The sequence below is a fragment of the Mesoplodon bidens genome (genome assembly GCF_964165515.1).
Source record: "Mesoplodon bidens genome assembly, chromosome: 1".
NCBI lineage: Eukaryota > Metazoa > Chordata > Mammalia > Artiodactyla > Ziphiidae > Mesoplodon > Mesoplodon bidens.
This window is the reverse complement of record NC_138176.1, coordinates 228,497,092-228,520,553: the sequence shown is the minus strand read 5'-3', so window position 1 is coordinate 228,520,553 and position 23,462 is coordinate 228,497,092. Positions and strand designations below refer to the sequence as shown.

At 38.1% G+C, this 23,462-nt stretch overlaps 1 protein-coding gene across 1 annotated transcript in view; it reads left to right on the top strand.

Annotated features, from left to right (window-relative positions):
- Positions 1-23,462, top strand: part of RNF175 (ring finger protein 175) — a 65,322-nt gene that overhangs the window by 5,467 nt on the left and 36,393 nt on the right. Inside the window, 3 exon segments of the mRNA XM_081228148.1 lie at positions 16,187-16,219; positions 16,223-16,275; positions 22,234-22,323. Of these exon segments, the coding sequence (XP_081084274.1) occupies positions 16,187-16,219; positions 16,223-16,275; positions 22,234-22,323 (176 nt within the window).

Here is a 23,462-nt window from a genome sequence, read left to right as displayed (position 1 = left end):
TCTCTTTCAGATTTCTTATCATTAGTATATAGGAATGCAAGAGATTTCTGTGCATTAATTTTGTAAACTGCTACTTTACCAAATTCATTGTTTAGCACTAGTAGTTTCCTGGTAACATATTTAGGATTCTCTATGTATAGTATTATGTCATCTGCAAACAGTGACAGTTTTACTTCTTTTCCGATTTGGATTCCTTTTATTTCTTTTTCTTTTCTGACTGCTCTGGCTAAAACTTCCAAAACTATGTTGAATAATAGTGGTGAGAGTGGGCAACATTGTCTTCTTGCTGATCTCAGTAGAAATGGTTTCAGTTTTTCACCATTGAGAATGAAGTTGGCTGTGAGTTTGTCATATATGGTCTTTATTATGTTATTATGTAGGTTCCCTCTATGCCTACTTTCTGGAGGGTTTTTTATCATAAATCAGTGTTGAATTTTCTCAAAAGCTATTTCTGCATCTATTGAGATAATCATATGGTTTTTATCCTTCAGTTTGTTAATTTTGTGTATCACATTGATTGATTTGCCTATACTAAAGAATCCTTGCATTCCTAACATAAACCCCACTTGATCATGGTGTATGATCCTTTTAATGTGCTGTTGGATTCTCTTTGTTAGTATTTTGTTGAGGATTTTTGTACCTATGTTCATCAGAGATATTGGCCTGTAGTTTTCTTTTCTTGTGACATCATTTTCTGGTTTTGGTATCAGGGTGCTGGTGGCCTCATAGAATGAGTTTGGGTGTGTTCCTCCCTCTGCTATATTTTGGAAGAGTTTGAGAAGGATAGGTGTTAGCTCTTCTCTAAATGTTTGATAGAATTCACCTGTGAAGCCATCTGGTCCTGGACTTTTGCTTGTTGGAAGATTTTTAATCACAGTTTCAACTTCAGTCCTTGTGATTAGTCTGTTTATAGTTGCTATTTCTTCTTTGTTCAGTCTCGGCAGGTTGTGCATTTCTAAGAAATTGTCCATTTCTTCCAGGTTGTCCATTTTATTGGCATATAGTTGATTTTAGTAATCTCTCATGATCCTCTGTATTTCTGCAGTGTCAGTTGTTACTCCTTCTTTTTCATTTCTAAACCTACTGATTTAAGTCTTTTTCCTTTTTTCTTGATGAGTCTAGCTAATGGTTTATGAAATTTTTTATCTTCTCAAAGAACCAGCTTTTAGTTTTATTGATATTTGCTATTGTTTCATTTCTTTTTCCTTTATTTCTGATCTGATTTTTATGATTTCTTTCCTTCTGCTAATTTTGGGGGGTGTTTTTTTTTCTTTCTCTGATTGCTTTAGGTGTAAGGTTAGGTTGTTTATTTGATACTTTTCTTGTTTCTTGAGGTAGGATTGTATTGTTATAAACTTCCCTCTTAGAACTGCTTTTGCTGCATCCCATAGGTTTTGGGTCATCAAGTTTTTATTGTCATTTGTTTCTAGGTATATTTTTATTTCCCTTTGATTTCTTCAGTGATCTCTTGATTATTTAGTAGTGTATTGTTCAGCCTCCATGTGTATGTATTTTTTACAGTTTTTTTTTCCTGTAATTGATATCTAGTCTCAGGGCTGTGGTCAGAAAAGATAACTGATATGATTTCAATTTTCTTAAATTTACCAACGCTTGATTTATGATCCAAGATATGATCTATCATGGAGAATGTTCCATGAGCACTCGAGAAGAAAGTATATTCTGTTGTTTTTGGATGGAATGTCCTAGAAATATCAATTAAGTCCATCTTGATTAATGTATCATTTAAAGCTTGTGTTTCCTTATTTATTTTCATTGTGGATGATCTGTCCATTGGTGAAAGTGGGGCGTTAAAGTCCCCTACTATGATTGTGATACTATCGATTTCCCCTTTTATGGCTGTTAGTATTTGCCTTATGTATTGAGGTGCTCCTATGTTGGGTGCATAAATATTTACCATTGTTATATCTTCTTCTTGGATTGATCCCTTGATCATTATGTAGTGTCCTTCTTTGTCTCTTGTAATAGTCTTTATTATTAAGTCTATTTTTTCTGATATGAGAATTGCTACTCCAGCTTTCTTTTGCTTTCCATTTGCATGGAATAACGTTTTTCCATCCCCTCACTTTCAGTCTGTATGTGTCCTTAGGTCTGAAGTGGGTCTCTTGTAGACAGCATATATATGGGTCCTGTTTTTGTATCCATTCAGCCAATCTGTGTCCTTTGGTTGGAGCATTTAGTCCATTTACATTTAAGGTAATTATGATATTTATGTTCCTATTACCATTTTCTTAATTGTTTTGGGTTTTTTTACTGTAGGTCTTTTCCCTCTCTTGTGTTTACTGCCTAGAGAAGTTCCTTTAGCATTTGTTGTAAGGCTGTTTTGGTGATGATGAATTCTCTTAGCTTTTGCTTGTCTGTAAAGGTTTTAATTTCTCTGTTGAATCTGAATAAGATCCTTTCTGGGGGCTTCCCTGGTGGCGTAGTGGTTGAGAGTCTGCCTGCCGATGCAGGGGACACGGGTTCGTGCCCCGGTCCGGGAAGATCCCACATGCCACGGAGCAGCTGGGCCCATGAGCCGTGGCCGCTGAGCCTGCGCGTCCCGAGCCTGTGCTCTGCAACGGGGGAGGCCACAACAGTGAGAGACCCGCGTACCGCAAAAAAAAAAAAAAAAATCCTTTCTGGGTAATCTTGGTTGTAGATTCTTCCCTGTCATCACTTTAAATATGTCTTGCCATTCCCTTCTGGCTTGCAGTTTCTACTGAAAAATCAGCTCTTAACCTTATGGGGATTCCCTTGTATGTTATTTGTTGCTTTTCCCTTGCTGCTTTTAATATTTTTTCTCTGTATTTAATTTTTGATAGTTTGATTAATATGTGTCTTGGTGTGTTTCTCCTTGGATTTATCCTGTGTGGGACTCTCTGTGCTTCCTGGACTTGACTATTTCCTTTCCCATGGCAGGGAAGTTTTCAATGGTAATCTCTTCAAATATTTACTCAGTTCCTTTCTTTTCCTCTTCTTCTTTTAAGACCCCAATAATTCAAATGTTGGTGCATTTACTGTTTTCCCAGCGGCATCTGAGACTGTCCTCAATTCTTTTCATTCTTTTTTCTTTATTCTGCTCTGCAGTAGTTATTTCCACTATTTTACCTTCCAGGTCACTTATCCATTCTTCTGCCTCAGTTATTCTGTTATTGATTCATTCTAGAGAACTTTTAATTTCATTTATTGTGCTGTTCATCATTGTTTGTTTGCTCTTTAGTTCTTCTAAGTCCTTGTTAAACGTTTCTTGTATTTTCTCCATTCTATTTCCAAGATTTTGGATATCTTTACTATCATTACTCTGAATTCTTTTTCAGGTAGACTGCCTATTTCCTCTTCATTTGGTCTGGTGGGTGTTTACTTTGCTCCTTCGTTTGCTGCATATTTCTCTGTCTTCTCATTTTGCTTAACTTACTGTGTTTGCGGTCTCCTTTTCACAGGCTGCATGTTCATAGTTCCCATTGTTTTTGGTGTCTGCCCCCAGTGGCTACGGTTGATTCAGGGGGCTGTGTAGGCTTCTTGGTGGAGGGGACTAGTGCCTGTGTTCTGGTGGATGAGGCTGGATCTTGTCTTTCTGGTGGGCAGGACCACGTCCGGTGGTGTGTTTTGTGGTGTCTGTGAACTTATGATTTTAGTCAGCCTCTTTGTTAATGGGTGTGGTTGTGTTCCTGTCTTGCTAGTTTTGCAGCATAGGGTGTCCAGCATTGTAGCTTGCTGGTTGTTGAGTGGAGCTGGGTCTTAGCATTGAGATGGTAATCTCTGGGAGAGCTTTCACTGTCTGATATTATATGGAGCCAGGAGGTCTCTGGTGGTCCAATGTCCTGAACTCAGCTCTCTTACCTCAGAGGCAGAGGCATGACACCCAGCCAGAACATCAAGACCCTGTCAGCCACACAGCTCAGATTGAAAGGGAGAAAATACGAAAGAAAGAAATAAAAAATTAAAATAAAAACAAATAAAGTTATTTTAAAAATTATTAAAAATAGAAAAATTAAAAAGTAATTAAAAAAAGAAAAATGGAAGAAAGAAGAGAGCAACCAGGTCAAAAAACAAATCCACCAATGATAACAAGCACTAAAAACTATCCTTAAAAAAAAAAGGACAGGCAGAACTCTAGGATAAATGGTAAAAGCAAAGCTATACAGACAAAATCACACAAAGAAGCATATATATACACACTGACAAAAAGAGAAAAAGGAAAAAAATATGTATATCTATATATTTTTAAAAAGGAAGAGAGCAATCAAATCAATAAACAAATCTACCAAAGATAATAAACTCTAAATACTAAACTAAGATAAACCTAAAACCAGAAACCAGTCAGTCACATACAGCAAACCTCAAGTCTACAGTTGCTCCCAAAGTCCACCACCTCAATTTTGGTATGATTCATTGTCTATTCAGGTATTCCACAGATGCAGGGTACATCAAGTTGACTGTGGAGATTTAATCTGCTGCTCCTGAGGCTGTTGGAGGAAATTTCCCATTCTCTCCTTTGTTTGCACAGCTCCTGGGATTCAGCTTTGGACTGGACCTGCTTCTGTATGTAGGTCGCCTGAGAGAGTCTTGTTCCCCCCCAGACAGGATGGGGTTAAAGTAGAAGCTGATTAGGGGGCTCTGGCTCACTCAGGCCTGGGGAAGGGAGGGGTATTGAATGTGGGGTGAGTGGCAGAGACCGGCATGACGTTGCAACAGCATGCGGGACGCCATGTGTTCTCTCGGAGAAGTTGTCCCTGGATCATGGGACCCTGGCAGTGGCAGGCTGCACAGGCTCTCGGGTGGGAAAGTGTAGATAGTGACCTGTGCTTGCACACAGGCTTCTTGGTGGCTGCAGTAGTAGCCTTAGCATCTCATGCCCATGTCTGTTGTCTGCACTGATACCCGCAGATCGTGCCAATCTCTGAAGCTCATTTAGGTGGTGCTCTGAATCCCCTCTCCTCGTGCACACCAAAACAATTGTCTCTTGCCTCTTAAGCAGTTCCAGACTTTTTCCCAGCTTCCTCCTGGCTAGCTGTGGTGCACTAGCCCCCTTCGGGCTGTGTTCACGCAGCCAACCCCAGTCCTCTCCCTGGGATCTGACCTCCGAAGCCCAAGCCTCAGCTCCCAGCCCCCACCTCTCCTGGCGGGTGAGCAGACAAGCCTCTCAGGCTGGTGAGTGCTGGTCGGCACCGATCATCTGTGCGGGAATCTCTCCGCTTTGCCCTCTGCACCCCTGTTGCTGTGCTCTCCTCCGTGTCTCTGAAGCTTCCCCACCACCACCCACCATCTCCACCTGTGAAGGGGCTTCCTAGTGTATGGAAACTTTTCCTCCTTCACAGCTCCCTCCCCAAGGTTCAGGTCCCGTCCCTATTCTTTTGTCTCTGTTTTTTCTTTTTTCTTTTGCCCTACCCAGGTACGTGGGGAGTTTCTTGCCTTTTGGGAAGTCTGAGGTCTTCTGCCAGCACTCAGTATGTGTTCTGTAGGAGTTGCTCCACATGTAGATGTATTTCTGAGGTATTTGTTGGGGGTAAGGTGATCTCCACGTCTTACTCCTCTGCCGTCTCGAAGGTCTCCCCTCTGCCCTCAATCCTTTTCATTCTTTTTTCTTTATTCTGCTCTGCAGTAGTTATTTTCACTATTTTATCTTCTAGGTCACTTATCTGTTCTTCTGCCTCAGTTATTCTACTATTGATTCCTTCTAGAGAATTTTTAATTTCATTTATTGTGTTGTTCATCATTGTTTGTTTGTTCTTTAGTTCTTCTAGGTCCTTGTTAAACGTTTCTTGTATTTTCTCCATTCTATTTCCAAGATTTTGGATCATCTTTACTATCATTACTCTGAATTCTTTTTCAGGTAGACTGCCTATTTCCCCTTCATTTGTTTGGTCTGGTGGGTTTTTACTTTGCTCCTTCGTCTGCTGTGTGTTTCTCTGTCTTCTCATTTTGCTTAACTTACTGTGTTTGTGGTCTCTTTTTTGCAGGCTGCAGGTTTGTAGTTCCCATTGTTGTTGGTGTCTGCCTCCAGTGGCTGAGGTTGGTTCAGTGGGTTGTGTAGGCTTCCTGGTGGAGGGGACTAGTTCCTGTGTTCTGGTGGATGAGGCTGGATCTTGTCTTTCTGGTGGGCAGGACCGCATCTGGTGATGTGTTTTGGGGTGTCTGTGAACTTATTATTATTTTAGGCAGCCACTCTGCTAATGGGTGTGGTTGTGTTCCTGTCTTGCTAGTTGTTTGACATGAGGTGTCCAGCACTGGAACTTGGGTGTTGAGTGGAGCTGGGTCTTATCTTTGAGATGGAGATCTCTGGGGAGGGCTGTCACCTACTGGTATTACATGGGACCAGGAAGTCTCTGGCGGTCCAATGTCCTGGACTTGGCCATCCCACCTCAAAGGCACAGGCCTGACACCTGGCTGGAGGATCAAGACCCTGTCAGCCACATGGCCAGGTACGTGGGGAGTTTCTTGCTTTTTGGGAGGTCTGAGGTCTTCTGCCAGCGTTCAGTAGGTGTTCTGTAGGAGTTGTTCCACGTGTAGCTGTATTTCTGATGTATTTGTGGGGAGGAAGGTGATCTCCATGTCTTACTCGTCCGCCATCTTGAAGGTCCTCTCCCTGACTCTTTTCTATAAGGGGCCATATAGTGAAGTTTATTTCCATGATTTGATATTGTAACTTCCACCAGTATATTAGTAGTATATTATTATATATAAACTAATTATAATTACTATAATAATAGTTACTCCATAGTAATAATAATTATTATATCACCATAATAATATACTTATATACAAAATACTATATATAAATTTATATATAACTATTACATCTTATTATAGTTGTAATAAGTGCTTTTTGTACACTATCTAAGTTACCCTGGGAGATAATAATTTTTTTTCTTCCCTTTGTGAAATATAGTTCAGAGAGATTAAATAACTTGGTCAAGGTCATATCACTAATTAGTTGCAGAGAGGAGACAAGGATCCAACCTCACTAGTTATTTTCTCTCATATCAAGGATCAGCTCCTTCAATATCTCTGAATCACGGTTTCCTAATCTGCAAAATGCAAACACTGCAGATAAGAGCTCATCTCCCAGACTTGTGATTCAGAATATTTCCCTGTGAGAATATCTAGATACATAATGAGTGTTCAGTACCATTAGTTGACTCTGAATACATTCGAGGGATATGACTTGTATATAACATTTGTGCAAATTTAATCATACACTGTAAAAGCAGTTTACTAATAAAAGAGTCCTTTTCTGAATGCTTTTGTAAAGCTAAAATGAAGACACCCCCCATTAAATTACATTCTGTGTTAGGAGATTTTGATGTATTGTTTTTTCAAACATCACACCTGTTTACCCTGCCTTAGCACACCCTCCTACTCTACCATCTGCTTTGTCTAGGAGTATTCCCCGGGCTGGTTCTGTGAGATGTATTACCGGGAACCAGGGGCAGGCTGTGAAGAGAGGAGCACTGGCTTAGTAGTTAGACGACTGTAGCTACTCATCTTACCACAGTGATCCTGTTTCCTGATCTTAAAATTGATGGAATTTTTAAAAATAGGAAGGCCTTCTAGTTTCAGCTCTAATATGTAAGAAGCTTGAAAGTCATCACTCCCATATAACAAGAAAAAAAAAAAGCTGAACAAACTGAATGTCAGTGACTTTTCCTGGACCTATCAGAGAATTGAGGTCACAGGGAAAGCCATCACCCACAAAACTGGAAAGACAGATGAATACAGCAACTCAAAACTAAGATCTGCTTATTGGGAGCAGAAGCTGCAAGAGCCATAAACTGGAGGAAACACTTAATGGGTAACTTGGAAGAATTGCTGGAAGTAGAGTTTAGGCCAGTGTAAGAGTGAGAAACTCCTGGGGCCACAGTCTTAAGGACAGCCCATATTTTTGTAGGTTTTACCTCCAAGGATCCCACCAATTCTTCTCATGGTAAAAAGCAAAGAAAAACTTTTGTGCTTCTGACAGGGTTGGGGAAAAGTTAATTATTTTGAACTAGACCCAGAGTGTTCACCATGACAAAGACCTGCACCGCAAGGGAAAAGATTTTATCAGAGACTTAGCCAATGTGGAGAAAGGGAAATTACCCAACTCCAGGCCCCTCTAGCCTTCCTGTCTCACCTCAGGGGAAAACAAAAAGTTCAGAAACACTGTGAAGGTCGTAGTATGGGGACTACTAAAAGACCAAGGCTTAATCACAGAATAATAGAACACTTCCACTGCCCACCACCTGACCCCCATATCATCAGGCATCCAGTATAACAGTGGATTACAGCTGAAAGAGCTGCAAGCTACACAAGAATGCATGTCTAGGGACACCAGTGACAAAAAGGGAGACACGAACACGTATACTAATGGAAATTGAAGCCTCTAACACATAGCAAACATCAAACACAGCCCAACTCCTAGCCAAATTAACACAAAATCTCACACTAAATGTTCTTACTACCCAAATAAGAACCTCAATAAGAACTTCTCAACCAAAAATTACGAGTCATGCTAAAAGGAGAAGAGTTCAAAACTAGTTCAAAAGCTAGTTCTTTGAGAAGATCAATAAATTTAATAAACCTCTAGCCAGCTAACAAAGAAAAATAAGAGAGAGAACACAAATTACTAACATAAGAAAAGAATAAAGGGTCATTATTACTGATCTCATGGACATAAAAAGCAAATAAATGAATATTATGAACAACTGTATGCCTACAAGTTTAGATGAAATAGACTAATTCCTTGAAAGGCTCAATCTATACCAGAACTCTCATAAGGAGAAATAGTCTGAATAAGCCTTATATCTATCTTTAAAAATTGAATCAATAATTAATAACCTTCCAAAACATAAAGCACCAGGTCCAGATGGTTTCACTGGTGAATTCTACCAAACTTTTAAGGAAGAAATGATACCAATTCTCTACAATCTCTAGAAAGTCGAAGCAGAGGAAATATATCAGAATGCATTCCTTGAGGCCAGCATTATCCTAATACCTCAACCAGATGAAGACATTACAAGAAAGAGAAACTCTAGACCAGTATCTCTCATGAAAATAATTGTAAAAATCCTAAATAAAATAGAAGCAAATTGAATTAAACCATACATTAAAAGAATTATACACCATGACCAAGTGGAATTTGTTCCAGGTAGGTAAGATTGGTTCAACAACTAAAAATCAGTTTATGCAATCAATCACATCAAGAGGGTAAAGAAGAAAACTTACATGATTATATTAATGGATGTAAAAAAGGCATCTGACAAGGTCCAACACCCATTCATATAAAAACTCTCAGCAAACTAGAAATAGAGGGGAACTCTTCAACTTGATAAGAATATCTACAAAAAACCTACCCTAACATTATACCTAATGGTGAGAAACTGGTTGCTTTCCCCTTAAGATAAGGAAGAAGACAAAAATGTCTCCTCTTATCACCACAATTCATCATTGTACTGGAAGTCCTAGCTAGTACAATAAGACAAAAAAAAGGAAATAAAAAGTACACAGATTGGGAAGGAAGAAATAAAACCATCTTTGTTTGCAGATGACATGTTTGTCTCTATGGAAAACTCCAAAAAAATCAACGAAAAACTCCTGGAAATAATAAGTGATTATAGCAAGGTTGCAGGAAACAAGGTGAATATACAAAGGTCAATTACTTTCTTATATACTAGCAATGAATAATTGGAATTTAAAATTAAAACACAATACCATTTGCAATACCTAGGAAGGAAATACTTAGGTACAAATCTAGCAAAATATGTACAAGATCTATATGCAAAAACTGAGAAGATCTAAAATAAATGGAAAAATAATCAATGTTCATGGATTGGAAAGTTCAATATTGTCAAGATGTTGATTCTTTCCAATTTGATCTATAGGTTCTACAATCCCAATCAAAATCCCAGAGACCTATTCTGTGAACATTGACAAACTCATTCTACAATTTATAAGAAAAGGCAAATGACCTAGAATAGACAGCACAACAATGAAGAACAATGTTGGAGGAGTGATGCTCCCCAACTTCAAGATTTACTATAAAGCTGTAGTAATGACTACAGTGTGGTATTGGTGAAAGAATAGACACATAGATCAATGCAACTGAATAGAGAGCCCATAAATAGACCCCCACAAATATAGTCAACTGATCCATGACAAAGGAGCAAAAAGGCAATTCAATGGAGCAAGGATATCTTTCAACAAATGGTACTGAAACAATTGGCCATCCATATGCAAAAAAAGTAATAATCTAGACAATCTAGACATAGAACTTATGTATTTCACAAAAATGAACTCAAAATGGATCATGGACCTAAATGTAAAATGCAAAACTATAAAACTTCTAGAAGATAACATAGGAAAAATATCTAGATGAATTTGCATTTGGTGATGAGTGTTTAGATACAACACCTAAAGCATGATCCAGGAAAGAAAATATTGGTAAGTTGGATTTTATTTGAAGTAAAAAGTGCTCTGTGAAAGACACTGTTAAGGGAATGAAAAGACAAGCTACAAACTGGGAGAAACTAACTATAAAATACATACTTAATAAAGGACTGCTATCCAAAATATACTTAAAGCTCAATCATAAGAAATCAACTCACTTAAATGTCAAAATATCTAAAAAGACAGCTTATCAAGGAAGATATACAGATGGCAAATAAGCATATGAAAAGAAGCTCATCATCATTTGTCATTAGGGAATTGCAAGTTAAAACAATAATGAGTTACAAATACATGCTTATTAAAATGGTTAAAATAAAAAATCTAACAATACCAAATGTTGATGAGGATGTGGAGCAGCAGGAACTCTTGCTGTGTGGGAATGCAAAATGGTAAAGCCATTTTGGAAGGCAGCTGGGCAGTCTCCCACAAGGCTAAATGTAGCCTTATGATTCAACGATCACTACTAGGTATTTACCCAATTGAATTGAAACCTACATTCACACAAAAACCTGCATGAAAATATTTATAGCACCTTTATTCAAAATCACCCCAAACTGGAAGCAACCAAGATGTCCTTTAAAATATGAATGAATAAGCAAACTGTGGTGCCTCCATACAATGAAGCATTAGTCAGCAGTAAAAAGATATGGGCTATCAAGCCACAAAAATACATGGAGGAACAAGCCAATATGAAAAGGCTATATACTGTATGATTCCAATTATATGACATTCTGGAAAATGCAAAAACAAAGACAATAAAATGATGCGTGGTTGCCAGTGGCTCAGGGAAGGAAAAGGATAAGGATAAGGAAGTGAAATGGGAATTTAAGGCAGTAAAACTGATCTGTATGATACTGTAATTTTGCTTACAAGGTATTATGCATTTGTCAAATCCCATTGAACTATACAGCACAAAAAGCAGACCTTAAGGTATGCAAATTTTAAAAAATCATTTAAGAAGTTTAGGGAATCCCAGGGAGAAATGCAGACCGTGAAGAGAAAATCTAAGTGCATTACAAGTGTGTGAAACAACCACATTGAAGGGAATCAGGGGGAAAGGTGCTACTCTGAGTACCTTTGGAAATGAGAGGAGTCTGTAAGATGAAGGCAATAAGAGCTGCATGTGATCACTAGTGGGTAAGGTTGTTTCCCGTGGGGTACAGGTTAACAATTCTGATACTCCTATATTTGTGTACTGAGATGGAACAATTCAGTCAATCAATGATAACTGGTGGGAGTGGGAGTTTACAGATAAAAAAGGGAGGAATTTAGAAAAAAAAGTAGGAAGTACACACACAATAATATGTGTGAGCAACTTTGTACATTGAAGGTATTATAATTATTTATACATAATATTTATGCTCTGAAGGTATTATTTATTATGCATAAAGTATTATTACTTTCACATTACTTCATGCATAATTTGGACCAGGTACTTCAGAGGCGAGAGACCAATCCAAAAGCTCAGAATTTTTTTAGATACAGCTTTTAACAAATTTGTCTGTCTTCTGAAGTGCTCATTTAATTTGTCTAGTCTAATTCTGTTGCATGGTCTATAGGAGCTGTGTACTTCGGAGCAGCTTATCATAAATACCTAAAGCAAAGGAAATAGGTTATTAAGAAAATAAAGTTGAAAAATATAACATTAACTGCTCCTAGGTGATGCCAAAAAGTTTCTACTTTCTAGTAGAAAATTTTTCATATTTTGTTTGAGATACTACTAAATTCCTGAATGTTTGTAAATACACGATCACATTTTTAGCACAACATAGACTGAAGATCTGGATATTTGAATTTTTCTCTTTCCAGCTGCTAGTGTTGATACAGTATAGACATAGGCAAAGCCTCAGACTTAAATCATTCCCAAATGCTTTTAACAGCATTTAATTAAAACTAAAATTTCATTCAACTACACCCTCGCCACCTTCTTTTATGTATCCTGTTTTTCGTATCTCCAGGAAATGGAGGAGGGTGCACCAACAAAGAATCTTTCTACTGCTCTTCAAATCAATAGAAGGCTTGATGAGTAAGTACACAGAATTTCAGCTTCAGATACACTGTTAACTTGCCTCAATACACAGGCAAATAATTTGCCACAGATTGAAAATTTGCTCTATTTAAATCAAACTTCCTGCCTATTAATAGCTGTGAAACACTAGAACATATTATTGTACCAATAAAGTGTTATCTATTCGAATCTTTTTAATACACAAATACATACATAGTTGTATACATACTTACATGCATACATATATGCCACTGCAGAATCTCCTTTAAGAATTTAAGTAGCAAAATCAACAGTCAATTGATCTGAAGATAGAAATATGGGGCAAGTGAATTTCTAAGAGCCCTTCATATGCCAGGATTCCGTATTTTTACTTGTTCGATTTGCCCACACTCTCCTTCATTGACTTTGAACGGATAGCAGCAGTATTTCCTGGAGCCAGGACATTATAATTTTCTGCTTACCTCTGAGCATCCCTCTGCTCTCCCTCCAGCCCCACCCATACAAATACACACAGACACACTACAAATGGTTGCAGATAGTTTGGGATTTGTAGCGCAAAGGGAATGGGCATAACACAACTTTCTTTCTCTTTTTCTTTCTTTCTCTTTTTCTTTCTTTCTTTCTTTCATACTGTGTGACTCATTCATCATTCTGTACAATTAGACAAATGAAAAGATTCCTTTGTTTTGACTTGATTAGCAGTTCTTTTCAGATTCATTATGTGCATGGCTGCAAGAACAAACATGGTACCTTTCAGCGGCATCTTATTCATCAGGAAATTCCTCCTGCCATGATGTGTGGGTGGGGAGGACGGGGTGATGTGATCCAGATGCACAGGCTGCCCTTTGCCAGGAATGCAGATGTGTTTTATCCACACATGCCCAGATGGTGACCCCTCGGGCATTATTAATGTGTCCCAGCTGGCAGGTTTCCTCCTTTGCATGCATGTGCCTCAATTTCACATATTTCATGCGTTTATTTATGAGGCACAACATTCCTACATTTCATATGTGGCAGTTATTATTAAAAATGAGAAGTTCTAACTGCTCTGGAAATTGATAAAGAATCTTTTAAATTGCTCTGAAATGTGGCCCTCATTTCAAAATGAGTTCTCATACAATTATTGAATTCATCATGCAAACTTCTGACCTTTCCCCTTGCATGTTGAGAAAACATGGCACTGGGTATCCACTTTAAAGATAGTTAAGAAATTAAATATTTGCATACACAATACATTATAATGATATTTTGCTTTCCTTTTATTTCTGATCTCCAAGGGCTGTTTGTTTAAAGTAGCTTGTGTATACATTTGAACATTGTTATTTACTGTTAATTAAATCCAGGCACCAAGTAAGAGAAATTTGGCATCTTCTAGAAATAGGTTGTACTTATAGACCTACAGGGAAAGAACTAGTTTTATAAGAATATAGTCCAGTCGTCACTTCAAACTGTAAAAGAGTGTAGCTCCACTGATTAGAGGAAATGGATTAGTCTTGTAAATTTTGGCTTATAATCTAAAGTATAAAACATAGGAGAATGGTAGTTTCACTAAATTAAACTGAACTGAATCTTAACTTTTTATTTTAAAAAAATCAGCATTTTATGGGGTAGATATAAAAGTGAATCAAATTCTTAAAACAAAAAGATGAAAAATGCAAATGAGAGATGATCAGATTTTGAAAGGTGGAGTTTATGTCCATGTCCTCTTCTAATATCAGAAGTAATAAACTAAGAAAAAAGCCAAAATCTATCATTTATCATAGCTAAAAATCTTTATGATCAGCCATGGGAAATGAATGATCTAGATACAGAGGAGATTTTTCAAGGGGCTGCACACTTTCATTATCACCAGTAGAGTCAAAGTTGCTGACGCTGAGTGCTAAAGGAAACATATCTTGAGTCCTGGTTACCTAGCATGTGGTTTGTGGCCCTCATGAAAACTACTCTACTTCCTTAAGTAAAGCCTGTTTTTCCTGTTTAGATATATATATCTTTATCTCAATTTCAGAAAGAAAGGTGCAAACTCATTCATAAGCTTTGGCGGTACCCACAAAGTAGAATGGAAAATTAAAACAATGATCTGACTAATTTGGACAGAAGTAAAGAGTATTTACTCTTCCCTGAAAGTACTGCCTGTAATTTAAAGACAAAAAAAAGTAAGTTATTATAAGACTTTTTTCCTTGACTCTCCAAATAGTTACTTCAGATTTGATCTGTGTGTATTTTTGTTCAAATACATATATATAATAACAACTGTAGTGTTCTCAGAAAGAAGATTTAGAGCCACTCTAAGAAGACTTCAGATCCAGGCCATTTATGAGATGAAGAAGTAAAAAGAATAAAAAGCCTGGAAGATGTCTTCTTATTTGACATGGAAAGAAGAATGGCTGTAGCCTTGGGCCTTTTTGGTTTAAATCTTGAAGTTCTATCAAATAATTTTGGTTATTGACCTTGAGACTATTATAACCAAGTTCTTATTAAAGGACCCAAAAATATACTCACAAACTTTTTTTCTAAGCCACCTCTTTTTATCACGAAGATGAAGAAAGTAAACAAACAAATGACATCAGTCTTTTTTATACTCAGATGACAAACATGTGACATGCGTGCTGTGGCAACTTTTTCCACATCACTGGCAGACATAATTAACTGATCACGATACTCTTTACTGCTAAACTAAGACCCGAGCTCAAAATCTTACTCAATAGAGTATTGCCAGGTGCCACTACCTATTAAAGTCTACACCTGAGACAAAACCTCTTTGGCAGCCTCCTCGTATATTGGTGCTGAGCATATATAGGTGGTTAGTCTGAATGTGATAAAACATAAAAGATCAAAGGTTATTACTATTGTGCTTTTTATAAGGAGGTGTGTAGTTGACATTAGGCCTGATCTATAGAGTAAGAGTGTCACTATGGTAACCATAACACGTCATTGACCCCACAGCCCATCAGCACAGTCTATCCTGCTTCTTGCCAAGTGGGATTGAGGCCAGCCAACTTACATGACCCTCTGAAGGCTACTTGGACTCAGGTCAGTGGTATAGGCCACAAAGGGGTTACACACAGAGGGACACAAAAGAGTCTGATCCACATCTGGGGCTGCCTGGACAGGGCACCAATAACTGAAGAGAAGAGACAAGAAAAAATATGGCGGGTTGCAGATCCAATCATGAGGGACAAGGTAGCCCCACAGTAGGGATATGAGAGTAGCCCTGCAGGGTTCAGTGGGACAGCAGGCAGGAGAGTCCCAGCTGCTGCTGCATCGACACCACTCCCTCCTTTGCCATCACAGTGCATATGTGCTGTAACAACAGCCGCTCGGCTCCCTGTGGCCCAGTACTGCTTCCAGAGCACTTTCCCAGCTGTAATCTCATTTGTTCCCCACCTCAGTCAACAGAGAGGAAGCAAACATTGTGGCCCCCGATTTTACAACTAAAGTGCAGCTCATTTGTCCAAAATCACATAGCTGTTGTACCCTAAAGTTCCTTTCATCTGAAATATCTGGAGAAGGAGGTGACAGAAGATGGATATTTTGGATTATTTCCCACCGTAATGTTCAAATAACTGTGCCCTCCATAGCTGTGCATGTACAGAGCAGCTTGCAAGTGGGTGCTGAGCCAGGTGCATGTTCCAGACAGGATGGTGAAGGTGGCTTCCCCCTGCCCCAGAGTAGCTTCTGAATCATGTAATAGTAGATATGCCATCTGGCCCTCAGTCACTGAAGGAGCCTTTCTGTTTATCTCTCTGACAGCTGGTGACCCTGTTGCAGATGTGGGTTGTCCCTTAGTATTTCACAGTAAAACTTCACTGGTGGTGGGGACAGGAGAAGATGGCAGAAGAGTAGGACGTGGAGATAAACTTCCTCCCCACAGATATATCAGGAATACATCTACACGTGGAACTGCTCCTATAGAACACCCACTGAATGCTGGCAGAAGACCTCAGACCTCCCAAAAGCCACGTGGAGGACAGTCTCTTGGTGCTCCAGCCAGGCATCAGGGCTGTGCCACTGAGGTGGGAGAGCCAAAGTCAGGACACTGTTCCACAAGAGACCTCCCAGCTTCACATAATATCAAAGGGCGAAAATCTCCCAGAGATCTCCATGTCAACACCCAGCTTCACTCAACAACCAGCAAGCTACAGTGCTGGACACCATATGCCACACAACTAACAAGACAGGAACACAGCCCCATCCATTAGAAGAGAGGCTGCCTAAAATCATAAAAAGGCCACAGACACCCCAAAATACACGACCAGACGTGGAACTGCAACCAGAAACACAAGATCCAGCCTCATCCACCAGAACACAGGCACTAATCCCCTCCATCAGGAAATCTACACAACCCACTGAACCAACCTTAGTCACTGGGGAGAGACACCAAAAAAAGCAGTAACTACGAACCTGCAGCCTGCAATAAGGAGACCCCAAACACAGTAAGATAAGCAAAATGAAAAGACAGAAAAACACACAGCAGATGAAGGAGCAAGGCAAAACCCCATCAGACCTAACAAATGAAGAGGAAATAGGCAGTCTACGTGAAAATGAATTCAGAATAATGATAGTAAAGATGATCCAAAATCTTGGAAATAGAATACAGAAAATGAAAGAAACACTTAACAAGGACCTAGAAGAACTAAAGAGGAAATAAGCAATGATGAACAACAAAATAAATGAAATTAAAAATACTCTAGAAGTGATCAATAACAGAATAACTGAGGCAGAACAGATAAGTGACCTGGAAGATAAAATAGTGGGAATAACTGCTGCAGAGCAGAATAAAGAAAAAAGAATGAAAAGAACTGAGGACAGTCTCAGACACCTCTGGGACATTAAATGCATGAACATCGAATTATAGGGGTCCCAGAAGAAGAAGAGAAAAAGAAAGGGACTGAGAAAATATTTGAAGAGATTATAGTTGAAAACTTCCCTAATATGGGAAAGGAAATAGTTAATCAACTCTAGGAAGCACAGAGAGTCCCATACAAGATAAATCCAAGGAGAAATAGGCCAAGATGCATATTAATCAAGCTATCAAAAATTAAATACAAAGAAAATATATTAAAATCAGTAAGGGAAAAACAACAAAAAACACACAAGGGAATCCCCATAAGGTTAACAGCTGATCTTTCAGCAGAAACTCTGCAAGCCAGAAGGGACTGGCAGGACATATTTAAAGTGATGAAGGAGAAAAACCTAAAACCAAGATTACTCTACCCAGAAAGTATCTCATTCAGATTTGATGGAGAAATTAAAACCTTACAGACAAGCAAAACCTGAGAGAGTTCAGCACCACTAAACCAGCTTTACAACAAATGCTAAAGGATCTTCTCTAGGCAAGAAACACAAGAGACGGAAAAGACCCACAATAACAAACACAAAACAATTAACAAAATGGGAATAGGAACATACATATCGATAATTACCTTAAATGTAAATGGATTAAATGCTCCCACCAAAAGACGTAGACAGGCTGAATGGATACAAAAACAAAACCCGTATATAGGCTGTCTACAAGAGACCCACTTCTGACCTAGGGACACATACAGACTGAAAGTGAGGGGATGGAAAAAGATATTCCATGAAAATGGAAATCAGAAGAAAGCTGGAGTAGCAATTCTCATATCAGACAAATAGACTTTAAAACAAAGACTATTACAAGAGACAAAGAAGGACACTACATAATGATCAAGGGATCAATCCAAGAAGATATAACAATTGTAAATATTTACTCACCAACATAGGAGCACCTCAATACATAAGGCAAATACTAACAGCCATAAAAGGGGAAATTGACAGTAACACAATCATAGTAGGGGACATTAACACCCAACTTTCGCCAATGGACAGATCATCCAAAATGGAAATAAATAAGGAAACACAAGCTTTAAATGATACATTAAACAAGATGGACTTAATTGATATTTATAGGACATTCCATTCAATAACAACAGAATACACATTATTCTCAAGTGCTCATGGAACATTCACCAGGATAGATCGTATCTTGGATCACAAATCTAGCCTTGGTAAATTTAATAAAATTGAAATCATATCAAGTATCTTATTTGACCACAATGCTATGAGACTACATATCAATTACAGGAAAAAATCTGTAAAAAATACAAACACATGGAGGCTAAACAATACCCTACATAATAATGAACAAATCACTGAAGAAATCAAAGAGAAAATCAAAAAATACCTAGAAACAAATGACAATGGAGACATGACTACCCAAAACCTATGAGATGCAGCAAAGGCAGTTCTAACAGGGAAGTTTATAGCAATACAATCCTACCTTAAGAAACAGGAAACATCTCAAATAAACAACTTAACATTGCACTTAAAGCAATTAGAGAAAGAAAAATTTAAAAAACCCCAAAGTTAGCAGAAGGAAAGAAATCATATAGATCAGATCAGAAATAAATGAAAAAAAATGAAGGAAACCACAGCAAAGATCAATAAAACTAAAAGCTGGTTCTTTGAGAAGATAAACAAAATTGAAAAAACCATTAGCCAGACTCATCGAGAAAAAAAGGGAGAAGACTGAAATCAATAGAATTAGAAATGAAAAAGGAGAAGTAACAACTGACACTGCAGAAATACAAAAGATCATGAGAGATTACTACAAGCAACTCTATGCCAATAAAATGGACAACCTGGAAGAAATGGACAAATTCTTAGAAATGCACAACCTGCCCACACTGAACCAGGAATAAATAGAAACTATGAACAGACAAGCACTGAAATTGAAACTGTGATTAAAATTCTTCCAACAAACAAAAGCCCAGGACCACATGGCTTCACAGGCGAATTCTATCAAACACTTAGAGAAGAGGTAACACCTATCCTTCTCAAACTCTTCCAAAATATAGCAGAGGGAGGAACACTCCCAAACTCATTCTACGAGGCCACCATCACCCTGATACCAAAACCAGAAAAAGATGTCACAAAAAAGAAAACTACAGGCCAATATCAGTGATGAATATAGATGCAAAAATCCTCAACAAAATACTAGCAAACAGAATCCAACAGTACATTAGAAGGATCGTACACCATGATCAAGTGGGGTTTTTTCCAGGAATGCAAGGATTCTTCAATATATGCAAATCAATCAATGTGATACGCCATATTAACAAATTGAAGGAGAAAAACTATATGATATTCTCAATAGATGCAGAGAAAGCTTTTTTTTTTTTTTGTGGTACACGGGCCTCTCACTGTTGTGGCCTCTCATGTTGCGGAGCACAGGCTCCAGACACGCAGGCTCAGTGGCCATGGCTCACGGGCCCAGACACTCTGCAGCATGTGGGATCTTCCCAGGCCAGGGCATGAACCCGTGTCCCCTTCATGGGCAGGCAGACTCTCAACAACTGTGCCACCAGGGAAGCCCCAGAGAAAGCTTTTGACAAAATTCAACACCCATTTATGATAAAAAACCTGCAGAACGTAGGCATAGAGGGAACTTTCCTCAACATAATAAAGGCCATATATGACAAACCCACAGCCAACATCATCCTCAATGGTGAAGAATTGAAAACATTCCCACTAAGATCAGGAACAAGCCAAGGTTGCCCACACTCACCACTCTTATTCAACATAGTTTTGGAAGTTTTAGCCACAGCAATCAGAGAAGAGAAAGAAACAAAACGAATCCAAACCAGAAAAGAAGAAGTAAAGCTGTCACTGTTTGCAGATGACATAATACTATACATAGAGAATCCTAAAGATGCTACCAGAAAACTATTAGAGCTAATCAATGAATTTGGTAAGGTAGCAGGATACAAAATTAATGCACAGAAATCTCTGGCATTCCTATATACTAATGATGAAACATCTGAAAGTGAAATCAAGGAAACACTCCCATTTACCATTGCAACAAAAAGAATAAAATATCTAGGAATAAACCTACCTAAGGAGACAAAAGACCTGTATGCAGAAAATTATAAGACACTGATGAAAGAAATGAAAGATGATACAAATAGATAGAGAGATATACCATGTTCTTGGATTGGAAGAATCAACATTGTGAAAATGACTCTACTACCCAAAGCAATCTACAGATTCAATGCAATCCCTATCAAACTACCACTGGCATTTTTCACAGAACTAGAACAAAAAATTTCACAATTTGTATGGAAACACAAAAGACCCCGAATAGCCAAAGCAATTTTGAGAAAGATGGAGCTGGAGGAATCAGGCTCCCTGACTTCAGACTATACTACAAAGTTACCGTAATCAAGACAGTAGGGTACTGGAACAAAAACAGAAATATAGATCAATGGAACAGGATAGAAAGCCCAGAGATAAACCCACACACATATAGTCACCTTATCTTTGATAAAGGAGGCAAGAATATACAGTGAAGAAAATACAGCCTCTTCAATAAGTGGTGCTGGGAAAACTGGACAGGTACATATAAAACTATGAAATTAGAACACTCCCTAACACCATACACAAAAATAAACTCAAAATGGATTAAAGACCTAAACGTAAGGCTAGAGCCTATCAAACTCTTAGAGGAAAACATAGGCAGAACACTCTATGACATAAATAACAGCAAATCCTTTTTGACCCACTTCCTAGAGACATGGAAATAAAAGCAAAAATAAACAAATGGCACCTAATGACACTCTAAAGCTTTTGCACAGCAAAGGAAACCATAAACAAGACCAAAAGACAACCCTCAGAATGGGAGAAAATATTTGCAAATGAAACAACTGACAAAGGATTAATCTCCAAAATTTATAAGCAGCTCATGCAGCTCAATAACAAAAAAACAAACAACCCAATCCAAAAATGGGCAGAAGACCTAAATAGACATTTCTCCAAAGATGATATACAGATTACCAACAAACACATGAAAGAATGCTCAGCATCATTAATCATTAGAGAAATGCAAATCAAAGCTACAATGAGGTATCACCTTACACCGGTCAGAATGGCCATCATCAAAAAATCTAGAAACAATAAATGCTGGAGAGGGTGTGGAGAAAAGGGAACACTCTTGCACTGTTGGTGGGAATGTGAATTGATACAGCCACTATGGAGAACAGTATGGAGGTTCCTTAAAAAACTACAAATAGAACTACCATATGACCCAGCAATCCCACTACTGGGCATATCCCCTGAGAAAACCATAATTCAAAAAGAGTCATGTCCCAAAATGTTCACTGCAGCTCTATTTACAATAGCCAAGACATGGAAGCAACCTATGTGTCCATCAACAGATGAATGGATAAAGAAGATGTGGCACATATATACACTGGAATATTATTCAGCCATAAAAAGAAACGAAATTGAGTTATTTGTAGTGAGGTGGATGGACCTAGAGTCTATCATACAGAGTGAAGTAAGTCAGAAAGAGAAAAACAAATACCGTATGTTAACACATATACATGGAATCTAAGGGGAAAAAAAGGTCATTAAGAACCTAGGGGTAAGGCGGGAATAAAGACACAGACCTATTAGAGCATGGCCTTGAGGACACGGGGAGGGGGAAAGGTAAGCTGTGACAAAGTGAGGGAGTGGCATGGACATATATACACTACCAAACGTAAAATAGATAGCTAGTGGGAAGTAGCCGCATAGCACAGGGTGATCAGCTAGGTGGTTTGTGACCACCTCTCTAGGGTGGGATAGGGAGGGTGGGAGGGAGTGAGATGCAAGAGGGAAGAGATATGGGGACATATGTATATGTATAGCTGATTCACTTTGTTATAAAGTAGAAACTAACACACCATTGTAAAGCAATTATACTCCAATAAAATGTTAAAAAAAAACCTTTACTGGTGGTGATTTCTGTCTATGTGGGGAATGTTCTCAGTTGTTGCCAGCTACGTCCTCTTCAGTGCTACCCGAAAACCCCTCTCAGGGAGAACACCACAGTTTGTATTCCACTCATTCTTTCCCCACCACACCCTTAACTTAACCATTAGAAAGTGTATTTAATTTCCATTTTCCTGATGGGGGCGAGGGTATTACACCTCTTTGACCCTTTGTAGCAAAACTGGAGATTTGCTCTACTGCTGTGCATTCACATTCCTATTTAATGGTGATTCCAACATGTCTGTGAAATTTATTATTTTAGACATCAGCTAGTGAAGGCCTGGAGAAAGAGAAGTGAAACTATTGTTTAAATTTTTTAGAGCACTATTTGCATGTTGACTTTTTCCTCAGCATTTTATTGGATCCCATGCTAAGTCACATCACATACATTTTATCATAAAGCAAGAGTTAGAAGTTTGTACTTCTAACAACTATGTATGTATTTTATGTCTGATAAATCATGAGTAATGGACAAGCTATTATTCTCATAACAAATGAGGCTTTAATATTCCAGTGCTCATTTTAATTACCATTGCCAACCTCTTGAAATGCATCTAATTCCATCAGATCATTCACAAATCTTTCCAAAGGGCTTATAATCTCATAATGTGTCCACAAGTTTCTTCTTGCTCTCTGTGTTCTTGTTCTGAACAAGATCTGAATCCAATCCAGATAAAACTGTTGAGATGAAGAGAAAATGTGTAGTGTTCAATGATAATAAGGCAATGTCAAATTTTGATCTGTGTAGGAGAATAAATCATAAGCTTCTATGAAATATTTTTATGATTTTTTAGCCATTCAGGTATTCTTTTTTAATCCTCTAGAAAAGTGGGAAAGATAAATATCAATTTTTTCTTCTACTTTGGAGAAGGAATATATATTCTGTGAGAGAAACCAGATAAATAAATCTAAAGATAAAGATTGAAATTCAAATAAATGAATTCTTGTTTATGAGTATCTTAATTTAATCCCATTTGGGGAAGAGCTTTAGGGTGGTATTAAGAGACCTTCTAAATTGGCCAGTTTGGAGTTTTACACAGCCTTTGTAGGGCCTGGTTTATCCATCAGTAAATGGACATATGGTACCTTTTCTCCTTCTTACAAAATATAAGTTGTTTAAAGCTTGTGAAAGGGATCTAAGTTTTGGATGAATTGAAATTTACTTGTTTTCATCCCCTGAACATAATCCATATTCTAT